The sequence below is a fragment of the Coturnix japonica genome, chromosome 23, assembly GCF_054131305.1.
Source record: "Coturnix japonica strain WE chromosome 23, WE-NBRP24, whole genome shotgun sequence".
Taxonomy (NCBI): Eukaryota; Metazoa; Chordata; class Aves; order Galliformes; family Phasianidae; genus Coturnix; species Coturnix japonica.
The window spans coordinates 3,286,112-3,308,464 of record NC_140685.1 but is presented as its reverse complement, the minus strand read 5'-3'; the positions used below and the strand labels follow the sequence as shown (position 1 = coordinate 3,308,464).

Genomic DNA, 22,353 nt, shown 5'->3' with positions numbered 1-22,353 from the left:
TGTCTGTGGCACTTCACAGCATAATGCTGCCATTTGGTCCTCAGAACAGGCAGAAAGTGTCATTTCCTCTCTGTATGATCTCATCCAGATTGTTGTTAGAACTGTATCTGAGTAGGAAAAGAGATACTGTGAAGCTCAGCAGGTTATGGCTTAGAAATGGTGAGGCTGAACAAATGGTGTTGGGTGTGCATGGTGCAGAAGTGGAGATGCCAGCAGCAGCATGAGAGGTAGGATGCCTGGGTGTCAGGCAGGGGAAAGATGATTAATGGAGCCAGTGTGGCTCCTACTGAGAGCAGCAAAGGCTGAGCTTCAGGGCTACGGAAAGGGCTCGGGTTGCAGAGCATTAGGTTGGAGATGGGAGGAGGTGAGGTTTTGTGTTCACAGTGGGATGGGGAGGTCAGCAGCGAAGGACAGTGCTGAATGGCATTGACCTGCTGCTGCCTCCTGTCCCAGGAAAGGCTGAAAATGTAGAACAAGCAATGATGTTTGAGAATGGGAGAGTTTGGATGATGCTGGTAGCAAATTCTGCTATGGCATCACATGTGCAGTGTTTCCAAGCAGGAGGTGGGACCTGTTGTCTTTAATGTATGTTCAGCTAGCAAGAGGCATCTGCCCTGGGAAGCACACTTTATTCAGTTTGCAAACACTCCCGAATGCTCAGTGAGCATTAAATCCATTGCAGCCATTTTTACGCATGGGATCCAGGCTCAGGTGCCCTGCCACACCATGCAGATCTTCCAGGTAAGAGCTGCTGCTTTTGTTAACTTAGCGTGGGGTGTGGGAAGACAGCACCTGGACTATTGGAACTGGCTGTGGGACATGAAGTCAGGACAAGACCCCAAGGGATGTCTTCATCCGGCTCCAGGTTGCTGTGTGCACAGCGGGTTGCTCCCAATAGTTCTTTGTTCAATGGCAATTTGTGGGGAATATATTTTAAGGAGCTGCAACAGCCAATAAATTTGGTGTGTGCATGCCTTATTTTGAATGATATTGTGGGGTTCACTCCCATGGACTTTGAAAGTGGAGCATAGAAAAATGGGAATAAAAAGAGCCTCACTGGTTTGCTGCTCCAGACAGAGGATACCAGGGAATCATACCTGCAGTACTCGGGACGGAGGATATTCTCTGTTTATGCTTTATTGCAGTGTGAAACTGGCTAAGGGTTGGACCTGTTGGAAAATGTCACATTTGCTTACAAAGAAGGGCAGTGCTGAGCTAACCACATCAATTTAAATCCACCCTGTAGTTGCTGTCAGGAACTTTTGTTGTGTACACCTGGGCTCTAACTGGTCCAGGTGCTCTCACACTTACTCGGATACAATTGCATCCATTGTCCAGTCTCCTGGTGAGTGCTTTAAGAGAACCTTAGATGCAGTAAAGTTCACATTGCCTATGTGCTGGACTGCAGGAAGAGGAACCGGGTGCAGTGCTGTGCCAGGAAAGGTTCAGGCTGGGCACTGGGAAAAGGTTCTTTACCTTGTGGATGGTCAGTCACTGAAACAGGCTTCCTAGGGGGTGATCCATTCCCTAACCCTCTCTGTGTACAGGAACCATTTGGATAATACCCTTATTAATGTGCTTTACCTTTTGGTTCACCTTGAAGTCACCAATCAACATAAGGGAGAGGAGAAACACCACATGGATATTGGGCGCCCAGCTTCCTGCTGTCCAGGAAGGCTCCCTTGATGTGCCATGTACATGCCTTCAGTGGTTCCAGGGGATTTTGACCCCATTCAGAGTGAATTTTGTTCACTTTGAATGTAGGTGGACAAGAGCATGCTTGGTGCTGGGGGCTCAGCCCAGGCTCAGCTGGGCCTCATTCTTCACTTACCTCTCAGTGTGGGTAGTTTGAGCTTTTTCCAGTTCAAAGCATCCCTGCTGCTGGTGGGATGGTGTGTGATCTAATTCCACCCTTTTCAGCCCTTAAAAAATGCACGACTATTGAAGCTCCCTGCTGAAATGCAAGCTGCCTCTTTCCATCCCATCTCCTTTATCCCATGAATTTGCCTTTCTCTCCATCTTTCATCCAAATCCAGACAAAAACTTCAGCCTTGTGAATATCCCCTCCAGAAGATTTTCATTCCCACTTGCCTCTGCTCTTCTCCAGTCCAGCCAGGAGCTGGAATTTCATAAGAACCCGAGGAAAGACTCTTCTTGTGGTATTTCTACATGCCAGAGAGAAAGAAGTATGGAATATTACTTGAGGCCTTGGCTTTTGGGGGCATCTTCAGTCTTGTTCTCCAGGCAGAGGACAGATGTCATTCAGAGGTGATGTTAAGTCCAGTCCTGGGCACATTCAGAGCTCCTAACCACAGTTCGGGTTGAAACTTTTCTTCCAAAGCTTTTCTTTCATTTAAAACAATAATAATAAGAAGAAAATAATGAGATACAAATTTCTCTGGAATGTATCTGCTATTTGCTAAAACCATCCATGCTCTACCAGTAACTGAAAGCCAGAACATCATGGCTGAACAAAAACTATTTACATTTGAGAGCTTTTCAGTTGAAAAGATGTATGTTTTGGAATTGGAAATCCTTTTTTATGGCTTTCATTTTTATGGGAACACTGGAAAATTTCTGCCTGGTAAGCTTTTTATGCTCAAAAGCCAAGTACTATTTTCTGAAACAGACGTTGCTACGTTTTTTTTTCTCATATATTTTTTCCTCCCTTTTGCTGCTCAGAGCATTTCTCTCCGCTTGCTGATCTGCTTGAAAACCAAATGTGGGATATCAACGTTGTGCCTTAAGCTGGTCACCTGGCTCGCCATGTTGGGCCTGCTGAGCCAGGCTGGCACTCGGGGCTGATTACAGCCACAGAAATGGAAGCTATTTAGGATCATTAAGGTTGGAAAAGGCCTCTAAGATCATCTAGTCCTACCATTCACTTATATGTATATATATACCACCAGTACTGCCCACTAACCATGTCTCTCAGTACCACATCGTTCTGGTTCTGGGCTTGTGCTGCTCTGCTAGGCCTGGTGGGAGCAGGGCCAGCTCTTGCTGTGGTTCAGTGAGTTAAATTAAACTGCTCTGTGTGGGGAAGGGATGGGTCAGAGTGGTTTGCCATTGGGGTTTGCCATAGGGGTTGGTTGGTGATGTTTCCTGGCTCAGTTCTCTTGACTGTAGTGGTGTTGCATTCATTCTGATGCAAGTGTGAAGGTGTGGCTTGAAACGTGTTATTTTGGTGTCTTTGACACAGCAGATCTTGCTCACCCTCCACACCACAGCAATCTAGACTAATTTCAACAAGGAAAAGGTGGGCTGGTGCAGTCTGGCTGCCTGCAGGTGGAGAGCAGGCTCTGGAATCATAGAATCATTAACATTGAAAAGACCACTAAGGTCCAACCATCAACCCCTCATCACCATGCAGCTAAACCATGTCATTCAATGCAGCATTTACCCTTTTTCTTGAACACCCTCAAGGATGGTGACTCCACACCTCCCTGTGCCAATGCATCACCACTCTTTGAGAAGAAATTCTTCCTGAGATCCAACCTGACCCTCCCCTGCTGCAGCTTGAGGCCATCACCTCTCATCCTATCTGGCAGCAGAGGCAACCCCAACCTCACCCCTACCTCCCATCAGGGAGTTGTAGAGGGTGATGAGATCTCCCCTGAGCCTCCTCTTCTTCAAACTATCCTATTCTCCCAGCTTCTCCCCATAAGATTTGTGCTCCAGACCCTGCACAGCTCCGTTGCCCTTTTGTTGTTAACTTCTGGGGTCACAAAAGGTGCCAAACACAGCCGGAATGTAGTGTGTGATGATGAGGTGGCAGCGCTGGTTCCTTACATCTCAATGCTCAATGTTTTAGGCTTAATAATAGTATTCTAATGTACATTTTATGTGGAAAAAATACATCATTTGTTTATGTACTTCACAGCTTAAAATTCAGTATGGGAAATGTATTTCTTCTCTCTACCTCTGGACATTTAGCTGTTTAATAATAATAGTTAGCATTAGAAGTTCATAACATTTTATCTTTAATAGCAAGACTTTTACCTTTTACCTTGAATATGCTGGCAAAATTGCACATTTCATACCCGAGTGCGGTGCTGATGATGTTAGAAAATGCTAACCTGTCTTCAACCAAATTATACACTTCTCTCCAAACCTTTAGTTCGTTTCCTCTGCATCAGAAATGGAAAAAAGTAATATAAACATGGGAGAAAGAGAAGAAAGAACAGAGAGAGACATTAGAAGCAAAGTGCAGTATGTACATTGGTGTGAAGTGCCGTGTATTTCAGCTAGAGCAGATGAATGCATGTTAATTCTGTTGCTGTATTATCCCGGTATCTTGTTAGCATTATTCAAATCAGTATTGTTTTGCTTATGGAAATGTGGGTACAAGAAGGTGTCCTTGTGAGGAGCTCAGCGGGTAGGGGTGGTCTCCTTGGCATGGAGTCTTCAATAGCTTGGTGCTGAGCAGACGATGCGAGGAAAGCTTGACAAATGTCATTTGCTAAAGCAGAAACAGCAGAAAATCGAGGCCGTGAAAAATATAAGCCTCATGCCAATTCTTTATGCTTTGCAGGGATTTCCTGGTGGGATATTTCAGGAGCCCTGCCACGGAGCCCCAGGGCCTGCAGTGGGATGGAGGGCTGAGGATGGGTTTGTCTAAAGGTAAAATGCTTTGTCTAAATCATGAAGAATAGTGAAAGACAGAGCAGAATCAGTCCCTATTGAGTCTCCGTCCATCCTGAGTTGGGTTAAACATTGCCTTCATGGCAATGCTTGCACAGAGAGCTGTGCGTGGTGCTCCAGGTTCTTCCCCAGTGATCATGGAAGGAACATTTCCACCATCTCTGTGAGAAACAGCAGCTTCTGCCTCTATGTGGCAGGAGAGAAGTGTGTTTTAAAGAGCAATATTAATAATAATAGCAACATTAAAGCGTGGGTAAGGATTACAAAGGTAATTCCGAGATCTCGTTCACTAATGCAGGCTATTAACAAAAGATAATCACCTTTAAGTTAGTCACCTTTAGCCTCAGAGTAAAATAGAGGTACAATTATTCAATTCAGTATAAAAGGCATTTAAATAGAGATGGATGGACCTCCAGCTCTGTGTTCTTGCTTGGGAAACCAGCCAGGGCTGGGTTGTAAGGGAAGGAAAATGCAATGTAGAAAGGGCTGCAATGAATGAATAACTCCCAGCGTCCTTCTCCCCCTTTTCTCACCCCAGCCAAATGTGTTCATTTGGAGCATGAGGAGAAAGACGGGAAAAATAGGAGAAACACATTGCAAAGCAGTTCTTCACGTTCCTTTTATGAGCAGCACGTGGAGGCTGTGATGTTCCAGGCTGCCATAAGAAGTTGAGATCTGTGCCCTACGTCACAGCACGTGTTTGTGCTGTTGGAAAACACGCAGCCAAATGGTGTCAGCGCTGCTGTCACATCCCCATCACCTGGTGTTGGTGGCTGAGGAGCAGAGGGATGGAGTATGGAAATGGTGATGCTCCAACAGAGGGAGGGCTCAGGAGTGAAGGAAATTCTTATCAGACGTGGCCTCAGGGCTTATTTTTGTGCCAAGGAAACCTTTTGCTGCTGGAAACAGAAGCCTCTTTCTTTGCAGCAGATGCTTCATAATCCCCTCCCTTGTGTTTTCAGCCTGCATTCTTCCCTCAAAGTGGCCCATGGTTGCTGGAGTGCGAGGGCTTATTTCTGTACGGTTGCTTCTGTGCACTACCTTGCTGCTTAAAAGGGTCACTGGAGTTTTACATTGAGAAGGAGGAGGGGATAACAGCTCCGGAAGCTTGTGTGAGGTGGCAGAAGTGACTCTGAAAGGTTTTTAGAGCAGCACAGATAAGCAGTCGGAGCCCTTGGTAGCACCACACTGACTTACCAGCTCAGTTCAACATATCTCTAAAATGCCTGTTGCTTTTTGTTCCCATAGGCAGAAACCCTGCAGCCAAGATACCCAAACCCTGCTCAATGCCTTGGCCTTGCTGCAGCAGGTAGCCAGGCAGCTGGCTGTGTGATCCTATGGCGCGTGGCTCAGCACAACTTGTGCTCCAGAGGACGTCCAGGAGAGATTAGCAGGTATGAGAAATTACAAACAGAATCAAGTTTTTGGAAATGAAATGGAGAGCTGTCGTGACAGGCATTGTTAGTGACTGCTAATCCACTGAGCAGAGAGTGGAGAAGCCCCAGTCCAGCCCAGTATAGGGTAGAATAAATTCCCTGTCTCTGTTTTATGTCCTGTCTGTGCAAGCGAAGGGGCCTCGTGTGCTCATTCCTGCGCTGCTCCCACGTGGCTGTGCCTGGATTGCTGCCTGCTCTGCCTTTATAAACATGGTAGGGGCTCAGTGCGTGATTATTCTCAGAGATACTATCACAGTCTGAGCTCTAGTTACTCATTTTCCACTGCACAGCTCACGTGCGGGTTCCTGCACTGGTGACTTGTCTGGATCTAGCCTGCATGATGGGGCAGCCCCAAAATCTTGGTTCATAGTATAGTTTCTGGCTACAAACCACTGTGACCCAGAGCACAGGCTTGTGTGAGAGCAGGGCTGATGGGGGAGAGCTTCAGAAGAGCTTGGAGGACATGAGAGAGTCTGCAAATGCCCACCAAGGGGCACCTTGTGTGGCAATGGGAGCTACCACTGACAGACCTCACCCTGCAGTGGTGAATGGAGAGCAGGAGGAGGCAAGGAGCTGCAAACAGGTTTTGAAGCTGGATACCTTGAGGGCAGTGCTGCCAGTTTGAGTTTCTTGCCTTCATTTGGAGGCAGTGCGTCTGTGCAAGACACAGCATTGCTGGAAGCCATGGAGGTGTGATGGAGGGCAGGGAGAGGCAGTGCACAGAGGGCTGTGCTGTCTCTGCCTGCTGCCCAGCTCAGTGGGTCTGGGAGGGCTGTTCTGTCTTGGGATTCCAGCACCATCTGGAAATTGTGTTTGTCCATCAGCACCTGCGCTGTCACAGAGACTGAACTTCAGGCTCTGAACAGAGAGGTAAGCATTTAGGACCCAAACCCAGGATGACAATAACCAGAGCAAAAACAATTTCCATCCCACTGAAGCCTGCTTTAGGCATTTGAACCCAGAATTTCTCTCTAGGGTTAACAAGGGAGAGCTTGCATGTTCATGGCCCTTCAGTTTGCCCCATTAAACCCTGCTCACACGCACCATCTCTCTCCACCCCCTCCTTCAACTCATGCTCGAGACTCCAGTGAATATCTTGAAAAGGCAGACAAATCGGCTTTGTAAAAAGCAGATTAAATTGACAGTGCATTTATTGCAGCACTCTGATGTTAACCCTTGTTGTGCTGGTCTTGGGCAACCTTCTTGCCCCTGCAGCACATTACAGTGGTGATGGGATAGGTAGCATTGAGTTTGTGTTGTGTTGGAGAACCTTTCTTGCCATGGAGGCTAAATCAGTACTGGAGTGGTTGTTGCCTTCCCTGATATGTGAAAATGAGGGGCCAGAACCAGAAGTCTGAGAAGGGCCTTGTGGGCTTGGAGACTTATCTGGGGAAAGGATCCACTTTAAGAGCAGAGTGTGTTCAGGGAGAATCAGAAACTCCTCATGTTTTGTTTGTCTGAAGTCCTGAGTGATGTGTCAACTCTCTTTCAGTAGCTGTCCATGAAAGAAGGCGTATTCCCATAGAAGTTACTCACAGGTTCTTGATCAGCTCAAACAAGCACAGAGCCTTCCTGCTGGATAAACCCGCTTCAGCTGTAGGCCTGTTGCTGAGATGCGAGGTGCTGCCTTGCTCTCACCAGAAGAGTGAGATGTGAGAGCTGTGTGGATGCTGGGCAGCCTTCCCTGGCTCACCAGAAAGGCAGCTTTGCACTTCCCATCCCCCTTTGATTTGTGATGGATGAGACAAAGGAGCTGCAGACCAAGCAGGGACCTGGGAAGTGTTGGCTCTTCGTATTCAGCTGAGCCAAATGAAATAACTTCCCATCTTGTGCTACTTACATTGTAGTGGAGGAAGAAGTGTTTTCCCCTTTCAGAAGTCCTGGAAGAGTCAGAGTGGTGCCTTCACTGCACAAGGTGTGTTAACAAGTCCCAGCCCTGGAGGGACCCTTCTTCTTTGGGAGCCAGAACTGTTAGTAAAACTGCTAAGGGACGGCTCACAGCATTTGTTATTTACCGTGACAGATTGAGCACCACCAACTGCTGGTGACCGAAATACTCTGGATCAAGGCTTCAGCTCAAGAGACAGCTTGGAAAGAGAGAAAGTTAAGAAATATTAATGCCGAACTTTTTGTCCTGCTTTTGATAGCCTTTACAGTTTGTGTTCTTAATCCTTCCTCTGGCAGCCACAGAATATAGAAAAGCATTTGAAAAAAGAAATATCAGAGCTGAGATATTCTTAAAATCACATGTTTCCAGATGCTGCAGACTTGAGAGTAAAGCTCCAGATATAATCCTGAGATTTGGCAGCGCTGTTTGTATCGTATTAAGTGATGGTCTGCAGCACTTGTTAATTACTGCAGGCTGAAAAACAGCTCTGCCTCCTGACAGAGGTCTTCTGCTCATTCTCAGCATATAAGTTTTTCCAGTTCTTCTGGGTCAGAGGGAAATATCACTTTCTAAAGAGCGTAGGAACAGAAGTATGCAGTGAGGTAACCCCTGAGTTGAGCTTTAACTGTATTTTTATACTTCAACAACGTAAATCAGTATAATTTTTATTCAGAAAGAGAGATTTGAGTATAAAGAGCTGAAGTGATCTCTCCATAAGGCTATTTCCAAATAATCATACAGGTAATTCTGTCTTTATGTATTTCTGTGTCCAGTCCAGAATCTGTTGGTTGTGGGCAGGTGCTAAGGTCAGTAATCCAGACTCTATTGGTGGATGTATCCAGCAGCATCCTGCTGACCAATTCTCTGACCTGGGCTTTGTGCAGCACCAGGAGAGGTGATGTTACCTGGCAGGTATAGCAGCAGGCTGAAAACATCTCTAAATGTTCTTCAGAACTGGTTTCTTTTCAGACCCTTGGTCAGTCACTCCCCTGCAGTGCTGATCCTTGCTTGTGCTCTCTGAGTTGCCTGTGTAGGTACAGAAGCCTTAGGGGCAGCACCCTCTGTCCCAAGACTGGCCACAGGGCAACCTGCAAGCCAAGCTGAGCTCCCTCCGTATCTATTGGGACAGATTTATGGCAGCTAGAGCCATGTCACTTGGCCACAGTGGAGACATCTGGGGTTCTTCTAGAGCAGCTGACCTGTGGCTTAGAAACATAGTCAGTAAGGATAGAAAAGAGCTCTGAGGTCATCTAATCCAACTGCCCACCTACCACCAGCATTGCCCACTGACTGTGTCTGTGAGCACTGCATCTGCCCATTCCTTAAGCACCTCCAGGGTTCTGACTCCACCACCTCCCTGCACAGCCTGGGCCAGTGCCCACCTGAGAAGAAATCCTTCCTAACATCCAACCTTGCTGCAGAGCTGGTGGGGAAGGCAAGGTGGGGGGTGATGATTTGCAGCGAGCTGCCATGCAAACACAAACATCAAAGATGTGGCGTGTGTGCTTTGTGAAGCAGCTTTCTAGGTTTTACTGGGCCATAAAATACGGCGACGAGGATATAAAAACAAAGCTGAGATGGACTTAGCAGAGAGCCAAAGCAAGCGGGGCGAGAAAGAAGGATGGAAATGAGAAAAAATAGCTATGAGCAAGGAATGATATATCAGTGCTGTGTCAGGATGAACAGGTTTCGGAATAACTGTGAAGAGCATAAAACTGGTTTAGTCGTTAAGAGAAAGAAATATAAGAAATGAATGCAGGAGGGAACTTCAAAGCATAGATTTCCCGACTGTGTGACACTGATGTTTTGAAGAGTTGTTCTGTGTGAGATAGCGGCAGTGATTTTAATGAACTTTAAAGAACAGTATAAATAGGAACAAACAATGAAAAGCTCACGCAGCCAGCAGTGAGCTAATTGCCTGAACGGGATTTAAATGGCAGGTTATTATTATTATTATATATATATATATTATGCTTCTAAACCTCTTTTTCTATTTGGGCTTAAGAAAAGCCCAAGAATGAAAAAAACTCAAGTATCTCAACTGGGGATTTTCAAGGGGACCGAATACATGCTTTATTTCCATGAAGTGCTTGAGCTGCTGAGCCAAAGGGCAGTGAAATGGGCGTAGCAGAGAAAGGGGGAATCTTTTGTTGGCCTATAAGGGGGGTGGGTGGGTAGATGAGTTTATTTTAGCTCGATATACAGTCTCTCTCTGATGTTTCAAATGGATTTCACAGTGCGGCTGCGTGGGGACTCAGGGGATCAGAACCATCAGAAATGGGAAAGAACGGGTCACCTTGTAGTGGCAGTGGGTCACCTTATTCTCATCCTGGGCTACAGCAGTTTTTCTTACGCTTTGGATTTTCAGATTAGAGCTTCTGTCTGTACTCAATCTTGCTTTTTGCTTTCATGCATGCTGCAGCTCAGCAGCCAACTGCAGCTGTTGGCAGCGGTGCCTGCAAGAGCCAGCCTTGGTCTGTTTACCAACACCTGTACTGAGTGGCAGAGTCAGGTAGTGAGCTCCAAATAGCAATTTCTGGTTCCTGGCCTAAAGATCAGCTTCTTTTCTGACCTCTCCCAAAACTATTGCAGTTATAAGGGGATGATTTGCAAACTCAGCAAAGTCACAGATAATGCTTATAGGAACCCTCTTGCAATAATGTAGTTGTAGGAAACAAGAGAGACAATATCATTGATGCCTCCTTCCTTGGCTTGATAATTGACCTGGAAGGAAATACAGCTGTACCACGGGCCAGATTCACTTTTGCATTGGACATTTCCATCCAAACCCATTTCATGTGTTAGCGGACAGAACCCCATCTGTTGCTTCTGGGGCTGGGCAAAGGGAGCGAGCCCTGCAGGGCTGCAGTGTGGAAAAGCCACCTGACCTGTGTAATAAGTGGGCTGTCTTGTTAGAGAAATGTGTGGTCCTTCCAGAACTGCTAAGGAAGCTAATTAAAAATTCTAATCTCTAATTGGTTACATGACTGGAAAACCAATGTCCTGCTACCGGAGGTGTAGAGTAATACAAATTTGGATTGCAGTCTCTTCTTTCTCATTCCCCACCTGATACCCCCTGGAAGACATCAATGTTTTGACCACCTCAAGCACTAATGAGCTCGTCAGCTCTCCCCAGTTCCCATCACCATCCCGCTGCCTGTAAGGCAAGATTCTTCAGCCTGAGGAAGAAGTTTACCCAATGGCACTGCTTGCTCTTGCCCTGCAGTGCAGTAGCTTTCTCCTTGCCATGCTGGCTCTCCCTTGGGCAAGGTGCTTGCCATAACCCCCTATGATCCTCAGATTGCATGCCAAAGCCCAGCAGCTGAAGGAGGAAGCATCTGGCTCATATTTAAGTCACAGCTCTGGTTGTGGGCAGAGCAAGAAGGGTCTGGAGAGAACCCAACCCAACCCCAGCAGCTCTTCCAGCTGCCGTCCCATCACCATTTTCTTTATCCGATTGAATTGCAATGTGGATTCAGAGCTCCCAGCCAAAAACAGCCTTCAGTAGAAAGATGATTAATCCTCATTTGACTCTGTATTTGTTTTAAATTGAAATTCTGGAGGAGTCTGGGTGCCTATTATATTTATCCTGCCTCGCCATGAGCAGAAATGGCCCAAGGTGGACATTTCTGAGCTGCTCAGATGGCCACACAGCAGAGCAATTACAATTATCAGCACTGAGATTAAGGGCTTTGGACTGAGAAGAGAGGGAATGGGGGAAGAAAGAAGCAGGTGGAGGGCAGAGGAAGAGAGAAAGAAGCTTCAGAATATTCTGTTGCCAGCTAGAGGCAGCTTGCCTTTTGCAGCCCGTTAGCTCCTGCTGCCTGCCTTGTTTTTAGAGGCCATGGGCTCAGATGAGAAGTTGTTCGGTGCATGCATGGTTCAGTGCAGAAGGGAGGGCCCATGATTTTGCCAACTTGCAGAAGCCATCCTGAGCTGAACTCTCGCTTCATTCAATGTAAAGCCTGTAGCAGCACTGCTTGGGGAAGGTTTCATGGGTCAGTCTGTTCCTTCTGGCTGTGCTGAATGGTGGTTTCCTGAGCCAGGTGATTGGGCTGTGAGTGGCAAACTCCTGCTGCACTGTGTCTTGGGGGTATGCCCTGTTTTCCTCCTTGTGCCAGCAATGAGGATTAAGTTTGGTGTGGGTTTATTGGTAAGGAGCAGCACCTTTCCTGCAGGTCTGAGTGACAGTGCTTAGCCTTGGCTCTGCTCCTTCCTAATCTCAGTGCCATTCGCAGTAATGCCTGTTCACCAAAAGCTCTGCAGCATTTCCCCACCTTGATAGAAACAGGGCACATAGGCCTTCTTAAGGCGAGACCTGTAAAATCTCATCTCAAATCATTAAAGTTTGGCAAAGCTGCGTAACCAAATGAGGGCAAAAAGCATTCAGCAGCTTTAAAACTCAACAGCGTGCTGCAGGTATTCACAGGCAGTTACATCCAAATAACAACCTTCTGGGATATCAAGAGGACTGATGATGGGAATAGGCCAGAACCTGGTGTGCATTGGATTGCCTTTCATTTCATGGTCACCCACTGTTTCTTTGAGACATCCGATCAGTGCTGTCAAATATCACATGGGTAGATGGGACAAGCCAGGGTGAGGATGTGCTATCAGATCTTTGTGCTGCTCCTGAGAAACACTCCAGAGTTCACTGACAGTAGAATGTGGGGGCTCTTCACCAGTGATGGAATAAGCCAAATAGATGGCAAAATTCAAAACATATCTGATTTTGAGCTTTGGCTATGGATTGCCAAAGCAAAGCTGTCCCAAAATTGACCTGAAGCAACATCTTGTAAGTTCTGCTGTAGTTGTGCAAGTTCAGACCAGAGAGGTTTTCATTTGCTGCACGGCCTGTGCTTGGGTTAGTTGAGGTTTTTTCTTTCCTCCAAAAAGCAAACAGTGAAATTAATATTGAACCCCCCGAGTTCTGAAATACATCAGTGTTTCCTGTTTTGCAGTCATGAGGATCCTTTTTGCCCCACGAAAACGGGGTATGTTACCTGGTCCAAACAAAGCAGTTCTGCATTATTCTGATGGCAAAAACATAATCTTGAAGTGAGCTGAAATCAGATTTTCTTCAGTGGATTACAGAGAAGCAAATTTAAAATGATATTACCAATAATACCTCATAATTACAATGTGAATGATGAGCTCCCTTAATCATGCCTTGCAGCTATGTTTCTTAATAAGAAAACAATGCAGTGTTGTGACATTTTTCTCATTATTTTTAATGTAGCCCTCAGTTTTCAGGCCACATTTTCAGCTGGAGCAAATAGCCTTCATCACCTCCAATACAAATAGGCTGCTTTACACCAGCCAACTCTCTGACCTGGTTTTGCTTTAAAAAAAAGCTCTTTACCCCCAGAAGCAGGGAAGGAGAGCAGACCTGTGGAATTCTGGTTCATTTCAATTAGAACTCTGTGCATTAATCATGTATTTGACACGCTGAACGTTCCTAATTAACATCCAGCTTTAAACCACATGTGCTTCAGCCTGTCTTCAAACTATGGAGCTGCACAGGTGATGTCAGGAAAACCATGAGCAGATGGCAGAGCACAGCTGAGCCAAAATCTGGGTGAGATGTTGGTCTATGCTAATCAAAGCTTAAGCCTGAGCAGCATTAGTGGCATGGGGCAGGGCTGTGGCCAGCACAGTGGGAATGTGATCATGTTCCACCATTTGGGTACCAGCACTGTGGTCCTGGGCAGAAGGAAGGATCACAGAATCATAGAATGGCCTGGGTTGAAAAGGACCACAGTGATTATCTGGTTTCAACTCCCTGCTACATGCAAGGTCGCCAACTAGCAGACCAGGATACCCAGAGCCACATCCAGCCTGGCCTTGAATGCCTGCAGGGATGGGGCATCCACAGCCTCCTTGGGCAACCTGTTCCAGTGCATCACCAGCCTCTGGATGAAAAACTTCCTCCTAATATCCAACCTAAACCTCCCCTGTCTCAGTTTAAAACCTTCCCCCTTGTCCTATCACTGTCCACCCTTGTAAACCCTCATGGGTTGATTGTAACTGCTGCCAGTGCTGCATGTTCTGGGTAATCAGGAATGGGAGCAGTGACATCAACAAGGGTGGATTTGTGATTGTATCATTGGGAAGTGCTGAATTTCCCCCCTCCCAGCTCACCATGACACCGTTTGCCTCAATCAGGTGCCTTCATCGGGCATCCGGTGGCGAGGTCTGCCGTGCTTCCTTTTAATGCTTTTAGTGCCGTTCCTGGAACTGCAGCGTCTGGGGAAAAGCATTCGAAATTGCACATCATTAGCATGCTGAAGAGGAGGTAATGTATGTAAAGCATTTGACCTCCCTCTGGCTCCTGTGGCCGGGACAAATTCTGATCTCATTTGCAGCAGTGCAGATTCCGAGTATCTACATTAAGCACATTAAGTTTAGTGGAGTTACTCTGAATTTATACTGCCGCACCTGGTAAATGGGAGATGTCACTAACAGCCTTTTTGTGACCCAAGGGAAGGAAGTAATGAAGGCAACCTGCAAATGCAGGGATGAAAACAGTTCCCGACAACAGGACTTGTGCTGGGGTGGGAAATTTATTGGGAGCTGCTGCGTGCTCAGCGTTTTTTAAAGCCAGCTCATGCTTTTGGTGCTGAAGGTATGGAATGAGGAGCCTTAGTGTGGGCACTGAGATTGGAAAACATGTCAAAGGTTACCTGGGACCCACCTGAAGAAAAAGGGGAGCGATTGGAGTGAATTTAAAGGATGGGGAAAGGGAAATCCTTTATTTCTTGTTTGCATTCCTTTTTCCAAGAGGGAAGAGAAGAAGGTGGGGAAGAGTTTAAAAACAAAGCCAGAAAAAAGAGGAGGGAGTGGAACCTAAAGCCTGTTTCACGCAAAATTAGTTGAAGGGATTAAATATCCCACAAAATAACGATTGCCACATTTTTTATTCTCTCCCTGGATGACTAAAACACCCGTGAAACATCCACCATGCATTTCCGTTCGGCTAATCCCCGCCTGCACACTCCAAATTCAATATCACCAGCTATTCTCGGTGCTAAAGAATCATTTTACTTTTTCCAAGTCCACAGGAAAATGTGAACCATCTGGAAATGAAGGATTCCTTTGTGTGCAACCTCTCCATCCTGAGTCTCAGCAAGGAGGAAAACCTGCACTGTTGGATGCAATGGGGATGCAGTGAGCCCGACCCAGTGCTGGGTGCTCCTTGGAGCCACGTGTCCTTTCCTTGCTTTTTCAGTGGGAAACAGCCAGATTTTGACATGCCAGCTTCCTCAGAAGAATAATCGGTCTGTTACCTGCATGTGTTGGATGTTAATACGCAGATGATTGGTCTTGAATATATTTCAAGTTTCAGTGTGGGCTCTCATTCATCCATGCAAGAGGAGACCTATGGCTCCAGGGTAAGATTGATCCATCTCTCTGGATCCCAGTGTCCTATGGGGTGGAAGAGGGAGGAACTGTTGTGCAGAGGAGGCAGCTTCTCTTCATGGGAGTCCTTTGGGTTTGGGTCCAAATGGCTGGACATGCACAGACCCTGCACTGTGTCCCTGAGCACCCTGTCCCTGCCATGTGCACCAGCACTCCCTGCGCACTGCTTGGGTCTCGGTCCAGATGTACATAAATGACATTTAACATTATTAGTGACAGGATGAGGGGAAATGGCTTTAAACTGGAAGAGGGTCAGTTTAGACTAGATGTTAGGAAGAAATTCTTTACTGTGAGGATGGTGAGATGCTGGAACAGGTTGCTCAGAGAGGTAATGGATGCCACCATGTTGAAAGCATTCAAGGCCAGGATGGAAGGGGCTGTGAGCCAACCTGGTCTAGAGGGCAGTGTCCCTCTCTATTGCAGGGCATTGGAATGAGGTGATCTCAAAGATCCCTTCCAACCCAAACCATTCTATGATATTAGATTTAATTTGGACAAAACCCCCATATATTAGGTCTTCCTTACAGGACCCAGTTGTCCAATAGCTTTCACTCCCAAACCAGCTGCTTTTGCATCAGATTCTTAGAAAATCCATACAGTAAGTTGGGATAACGCACTGGGGTTTTGGTGTGTGCTTTTGTTTTCCACACAGGAGGAAATCTGTAACTAATGGGAGTTTCCATTTATGAGGAGATTCTACAGCTCTTCCAGCATTCCCTTGCACTAGTCCTAAGTAAGAGGGTTCTGGCTGCCTTGAAGGCATTATTACTGCCTTAGGCTGGAGATGTGAACAGTCCAGGCTCTATCACAGGCCCTGTATTTTTAGGAACTGAATTATGTTTCAAAGCAAGCTGTATAAGGAAAAAGTAGGTCTGAGATCCTGCTGTGCCCATGCCAGGAGGTCCCAGGTTTGTTCCAAGCTTATGGCCCAGATTTGGTTTCAGCAATCATCTAAGGGAAGTGGTTGGTTCTTTCCTGCCTGTGCCTGGCCCACGCCAGCACAAAGGAGGATGAAGAGGTGAGTGGTTGTGACAACGTATGTTCTCTCCTTTTTAGTCCTCCTTGTGAATTACCTTGGGTTAGACGAGGTGGCATGAGGTGCTGAGCCTCTCCATGTGTGCCAAAGGCATTGTTAGTAGAGCTCTGATGCCAGAAGAGCTTCTGCTGATCCCAATTAGCTGATTATCCCAAAGGGAATTGAAAATGAAGGTTATCTTTCAACTTGTGATGAGCTTCCAAATAAATATTCAACATGCATTTAAATAAGACAGTTTTATGCATTATTTAAGTATCAATTGATGGGTAGGAGACAAAACACTACTACAGTGATGCCGAGGTTTGAAAGGCAAGGGTGGAAATCTGGTGAATGAGTCATTAAAGGAGATTGGCATCACTCGTTTCACTGGATTATTGTTTATACAGTAATCACGAAGAGAACGTTAGCAAGAATTCATTTCTACATTTTGGGTTGTTTGGGGGGGATTTTGTTTCTTTTGTTGTTTTAAAGCATGAGATGAGCAAGGATATACAATGAGTGAGAGGGGTGCCCATGGTGGGATGGTCCAGCCTCCAGCCCAGGGAAAGATGAGCTCTCTTTAGAACACTGAAGTACTCAGTGCCTGGGTGTACCATTGTCCTTTGGTGGAGTTTTGTATCTGCCTTAGAGAGGATAAGCATTTTGTGTCTCCTGTCCTTGAGCTACACAAGTTTGATTTTCCTCTTGCTTTCGATTCTGGCCCATTTCAGCATGGAGTTTGCTGGAGGCAGGAACCTCTCCAAGGTGTGGATCTGCTGCATGTGCCCATCCGGAATTTTAAGAGACATCCTGACCTCCTCATTCCAGCTCACTTTAAGGAACTGGGGTTCTGCTGTGTGCTCCCTCACGGTCTGGTCCCTGTGTTAGGGAGGATCCAGTGAGCAGTGGGTTGGATGGAGTCCTCACATTCACAATCACTCTTCGTTTTCTTGTGTCCAGGAAGGATGTGAGTATAGTTACACAGAGATTTCCAGTGGGGCTCCTCCATGGTTCTGGGCCTTCTAGGGCTGCTGTGCTAGTGCTGCTTGCCTGGTGCAGCCTCCCCTGGGCTGGAAGCTGCTCTGATCTCAATGTACTTGTTCTTGTATGGGTGGAGGTATGAAAGCCTCTGAAACAACCTGATCTCTATACACCAGCCTGTGCAATTACAAGCCCCCCAGTACCTTGTGCAATTGAGAATCCAGCCCCAAATCTGACCCCAGTGCCCACTTCTGAGCTTTTTTCCTCCTCCCTTATATTTTCACACCCCCCCCAGCTTACATGAAACCTTGGTGAGATCCTTTAGCACCATCACATCCCTTCCAGATACACGGGACTTGTACCAATGGTTTAACACTGGGGCCATTCTATTGAACTGCCCTCTGTGTTAACTGAGAGCAGGACCCATCCTGGGAGACACCACTTAGTTAATTATATAAACCAGCAACCTCTGAGCCAGGAGTGAAAACAAGAGCTAAAAGGAGGAGAACAGCCTCTGTCCCTGCTGTGCTTCTGCTCCCTATGCTTTGGTTCTGTAGCTGCCCAGCGGGGCTGAGCTCCTCCCAGCAGCTCAGGGTAGGCTCTGTTTTCCCTAACACCCATTGCTATTCCAAATATTATGGTATGCCTTTCTTTTCTTTAAAGAAAAGGTGCTAAAATAAAAACAGGGCTGAAAGAAAAACAAAGGGCCTGTCCTGATTTGTGGTCCTTCCTTTTTCAGCTCTCTCCGCGAACAAATTTATTAACATTGATGGGGTTGTTTGTCTTTCCTCTTATAAAACGTCTTTCCCTCAAAAGGAAAAACTGCCAATGTATTATTAAAGGAAGGTCAGATCCCAGCGCCCTTTTCCCCGTTGATTCAGTGTTTGGAAAGAAAACTTAACAGGTAGTTTCTTTAAAAGGGCACTGTTGAGGAGTAAGAAGTTGAGTTCTGTTTGCCTTTAGCCTTTCATTTTTCACTTTTCCGTCCCTCTTTCATTCAGTGGAACACGACCTGTTTCTGTATATATGTGGTTTCCCAGCCTAATTTCTCCAGCGCTGAGTATTACCACTTGCATTGCTTGTAAGAAAGATAACATCTCCGTTATAATTGACGAAACCGCCTGCTTTATTAGAAATACAAACAATTGTCAAATGTTGTCACTGCTTTTTATGGAGACTGGCATTAAACACAGCCTTGGCTTCCCACCTCACTCTAATCCCTTTCATTTGGTGCACGTGGTTGTGCTAAATAATACCTTCTAATGATCTCAGGCCTATTGGAAAGGTAGATTTTTCAATAGAGCTCAGCACCAGAGCTCTGAATAATTGATTTTCTTTTAAACTTTGGGTTGTTAAATTGAGGGGAAAAAAAAGAAGTTTCTTAATTTCTTTCTGATCCTGCTAAGAGGAGGATTATTTAGCAGAATAAATGGAGTGCCTTAAATGTTCCCTTTGATTCATTTTTGCTTCAGCTGCGAGCTCCAGAACCATTTAAATCCCTCTTTAAAAATTAAATGCTGATAATTTTTTGGGACTAATGCACTTGGGAAAGATGACAAAACATGTCAGGCCATCTTCAGAATGGGAGTAACGTTATTTATTTCCCCTGATAAACCCATCACTTCTCCCTTAAAGAAGCCATGGCCTCAGTCCTACCATGTAGTAGTAACCATGGGAGGGTTCCTTCCTTCCTTCCTAAGAAAAATCAGCATAGGAAAAGGGATTCACCTGGTAGGTGATTCAATTCTTCTGCCTTTTATTAACAGCAATGGGGCAGAACTCCAAAATGTTCTTTCCTGTGTTTAAGGTCAGGAGAACAAACCCTGGCTCTGTGAATGCACAGTGTTGGGCACTACATGAATTGTGAAGTGCTTAAATGGGCTTCCTTGCTTCTGTAGGATGTAAAGATGATAGACTGTTGCAAAGCAATGTGGTAAGTGAAAGGTATTAACATCCTGAACAATATGCAGATTAGTCTACATTAACAACCAGGTTCTTTTAGCTGAGGCAGATGAGCTCAATGAGGGTGCTACTGCTAGGGGTGCTCCACAGTTCTGAATCAAAGCAGGTGAACATTAACATTAAACCAATGCTTCATTGCAGCCTGAGCGGAGTTACTCCATCCCCTTCACCTCAGCCCATTCTGCTGGGTACCTTAAAATATCTCTGTTTGGTGCAGGCAGTTCAGCAGTGGGTAAGCAGATTCTTGTAGGGAATATTTAGGCATGAGGTACTCTGAGGCATGACGGAAAGTCTTGAAACACAAGGTGTCATATTTTTATCATGGTATCTTTCTGTAAGTGACTGTAAAATGTGAGCTCAGGCTTATTTTGGAAGGAGGACTAACAGTGTTTTTATTATCTCCAAGCACGCTAAGCTGAGTCCATGTAATGTAATTAACGAGGCCATCTCCCGTTAGGGGACAGCTGTAAGAGCTGTTGCTAATTACTTTGCAGGCGTCAGAGAGGTGTTGCTGCTGCGGGAGCTGGTGGTGCCCAAAAGATGGCGCAGGGTGAAGATGTTGGCTCTTTGCAAGGCTACATCTCCAGCTGCTTGTATTACCTCTGCTGAGCTGCACTGCACATCCCAGATGGCTTTGGTGGCTCGGGGAGCAGGTCAGTGCTCACACCAACATAACCCCCTCCTATGCTGATGTTTCCTTGCAGCTGGGTTTGGGGGGAGCAGTTTTCTGCATGCAGAGAACCTGGGTACCAGATTTATCCCAAAAGCAAAGAAACATTTGATGGACAGTTTTGTTCTTGGGGAGGAATGTGTGAGACTGGCAGGTCAGTGCTGATAACCTCACCCAGAGAGCACTGAAATGTGATCCACAGCACTGAACAGAGATCAGTCCTGGCCTCCTGCCATGCCAAACACAAGAGAAAATGCTACCGTTTTATAAACTTGCCCCAACTTTCCCATGATTGAACTTAGGAGCAGAGCAGCCCGGAGGAGCCTCTTTGTTATTCCCTCATCCATTTGTTCGGAGATGCAGACATAGAGGCGGAAACATCGAAGGCTTTTTCTACCTGACCTTCTGAACAGCGGACTATGAAATGTTGTCCATTAACCTCACAGCCGAGCCCACTAACTCACTTCTGGCTGTAACATCTCTGCCACTCCGTCTGGGCAGAGTATGTGGTGATAACCCACTGTTTCTCTTAACAGTTTCTCTTAATGGCTGGACCGTCTCTGTTTAAAGCAGTAATTAGCCCTGCTGCTCCTCTTGTGTCCCTGTTTCATGGTTCACTGTTACTTGGAAGCTGCACAAAGGATACTCAGCAGGTTGGGAGGGAGGTGATGTGGTGGGTTTGGTTAGAGGGGCATGGTGTGTGTGGAGGGCTCTTGGATCTGAGGCTGTATTTTGTTATCTGTAGGTGCTGGGGTTTAGTGGGGGCTCAGTTTTGGGTGCTGGCAGAACTGGGTGAAATCTTAGAGGTATTGCTGGAGGTCCAGAGAGGACAGCAGCTCACTGTGTTGGTTTCAGGGCTGATTCTGCAGCTCCCTGCTTGCTGCCTTGGTCAAACTGCTTGAAAACTCCAGCATTAACCCCATGCACTGCCTAGCTACATTACTTTTCCATCTTTGTTGTCACAAGCCCTAAATTCACTCATGGAATCATTCAGCTCCTTGTTCGTTTATCTGCTTCCTTAGGCTCCATAATTGCAGCTGCTGCTGAGATAACAAAGTCTGCTTTGGGACCAGCAGTGCAGCCCCTGGGAAGCGCTGATTCCCCTCTGTGTCGGTATGTGCTTTCTGCAGGGCAGCAGAGTGAGTCAAGGGCTAGATTTGCCTTGCTCTGAACTGAACAAATGCAGCAAGGCACAGTCTGCTCCAAGCTTCTTTAGGTCCAGCAAGGTGAGCAATATTTAACTGGGGAAAAACTGCGTATGAGTGTTGTGACAGGCAGCCTGGCAACTGGGGGCTGCCTCCTGAGCAGCTTTGGATTGACCGTCTCTGTTTGCAGAGCACATATTTTCAGGGCTTGTCATATTTAAGGGCGTTGATTTTAATGTATTTTCTTTGGATGACGACTCGACAGTGGAGGAATGGGCTCCAAGAAGGAATGGCACTGAGTGGGATTCTTCACTTTGGATGTCAGCGATATCCAGAGAGGGATTTATTCATAAAACCTTTCCTTGGACCTCTCCCAAAGCAAGTGCCTAAAGAACGAGCCGTTTGCATGGAGAATTGCTTTTGTCTTCCCTAAGGATGGGTGAAGTTTTTAGTGAAACCATCTCAAGCAGCTCATGCAACTTAGGGTAATGGCACAGAACAGAATTAGGTTCTTAGGTTAAGAACAGAATTCTGGGCTGATGGACACCTGGCATTGGTAAACGCCTGCTTTAAGGGGCTCTGGAGCCTGCCCTTCCTTCTGAGACATCCCCTTTGGGGCAGGAAGGTGGGATTTGTTGCTGGGGCAGTTTCAGCGGGTGATGCTGGCTGGCAAAGCATGAGGTTTATGGCTCGACATATGGGCTAATGACTTTTGTTCTCTTCTTGGATATATGTTGGAGGATACCTCAGCTGTAGTGGGACGAGCCAGGGTCTGGGGCTCAGGCAGGCTTAAAGAGCTCAGTGCCTGTGTCTTATTGAAGAGAAAGTTGAGAAACAGTGTGATTCCCTGCACCAGGAGAGGATTTCTGATGTGTAACGGATATAAGAAGATCCAGTGGATGGAAATTGAACTCAGGTTGGAAATGAGACAACTGTGGAGCAGCACGGTAATCACCCAGCGGAGCAGCTGCTCTACACGGCAAGGGGGAAATTCATTCCTGCTTGGATGCCTCACCTTGAACCTGGATATCTTCCTGGAAGGGACGCTCTAGTTCAGCTATGTATGAGCTGGATAGTATTCTGCACTGATGGGAGAAACAAGCTGAGAAGTGGTGTCCTGGATCTTTTCACATACTGGGCAGCTTTCCCTTGTGTTATTGAGCTCACTGCAAAAGTAGTTATTTCACCATTGA

At 46.4% G+C, this 22,353-nt stretch overlaps 1 protein-coding gene across 3 annotated transcripts in view; it reads left to right on the top strand.

Annotated features, from left to right (window-relative positions):
* The window catches only part of LOC116654209 (uncharacterized), a 110,845-nt gene that overhangs the window by 34,246 nt on the left and 54,246 nt on the right, over positions 1 to 22,353 (top strand). For 2 of the 3 annotated variants that reach the window (XR_014936631.1, XM_085522472.1), the window contains exon 2: positions 5,893 to 6,038. Coding sequence is in view for 1 of the 3 variants with exons in the window: in XM_085522471.1 (XP_085378597.1) it covers positions 19,902 to 19,998 (97 nt within the window). In the remaining 2 variants the exon portion in view is untranslated. Of the gene's footprint in view, positions 1 to 5,892; positions 6,039 to 15,022; positions 15,360 to 16,039; positions 16,406 to 17,133; positions 17,370 to 19,839; positions 19,999 to 22,353 lie in introns of all 3 variants that reach the window. The other variant, XM_085522471.1, reaches the window with a different exon arrangement.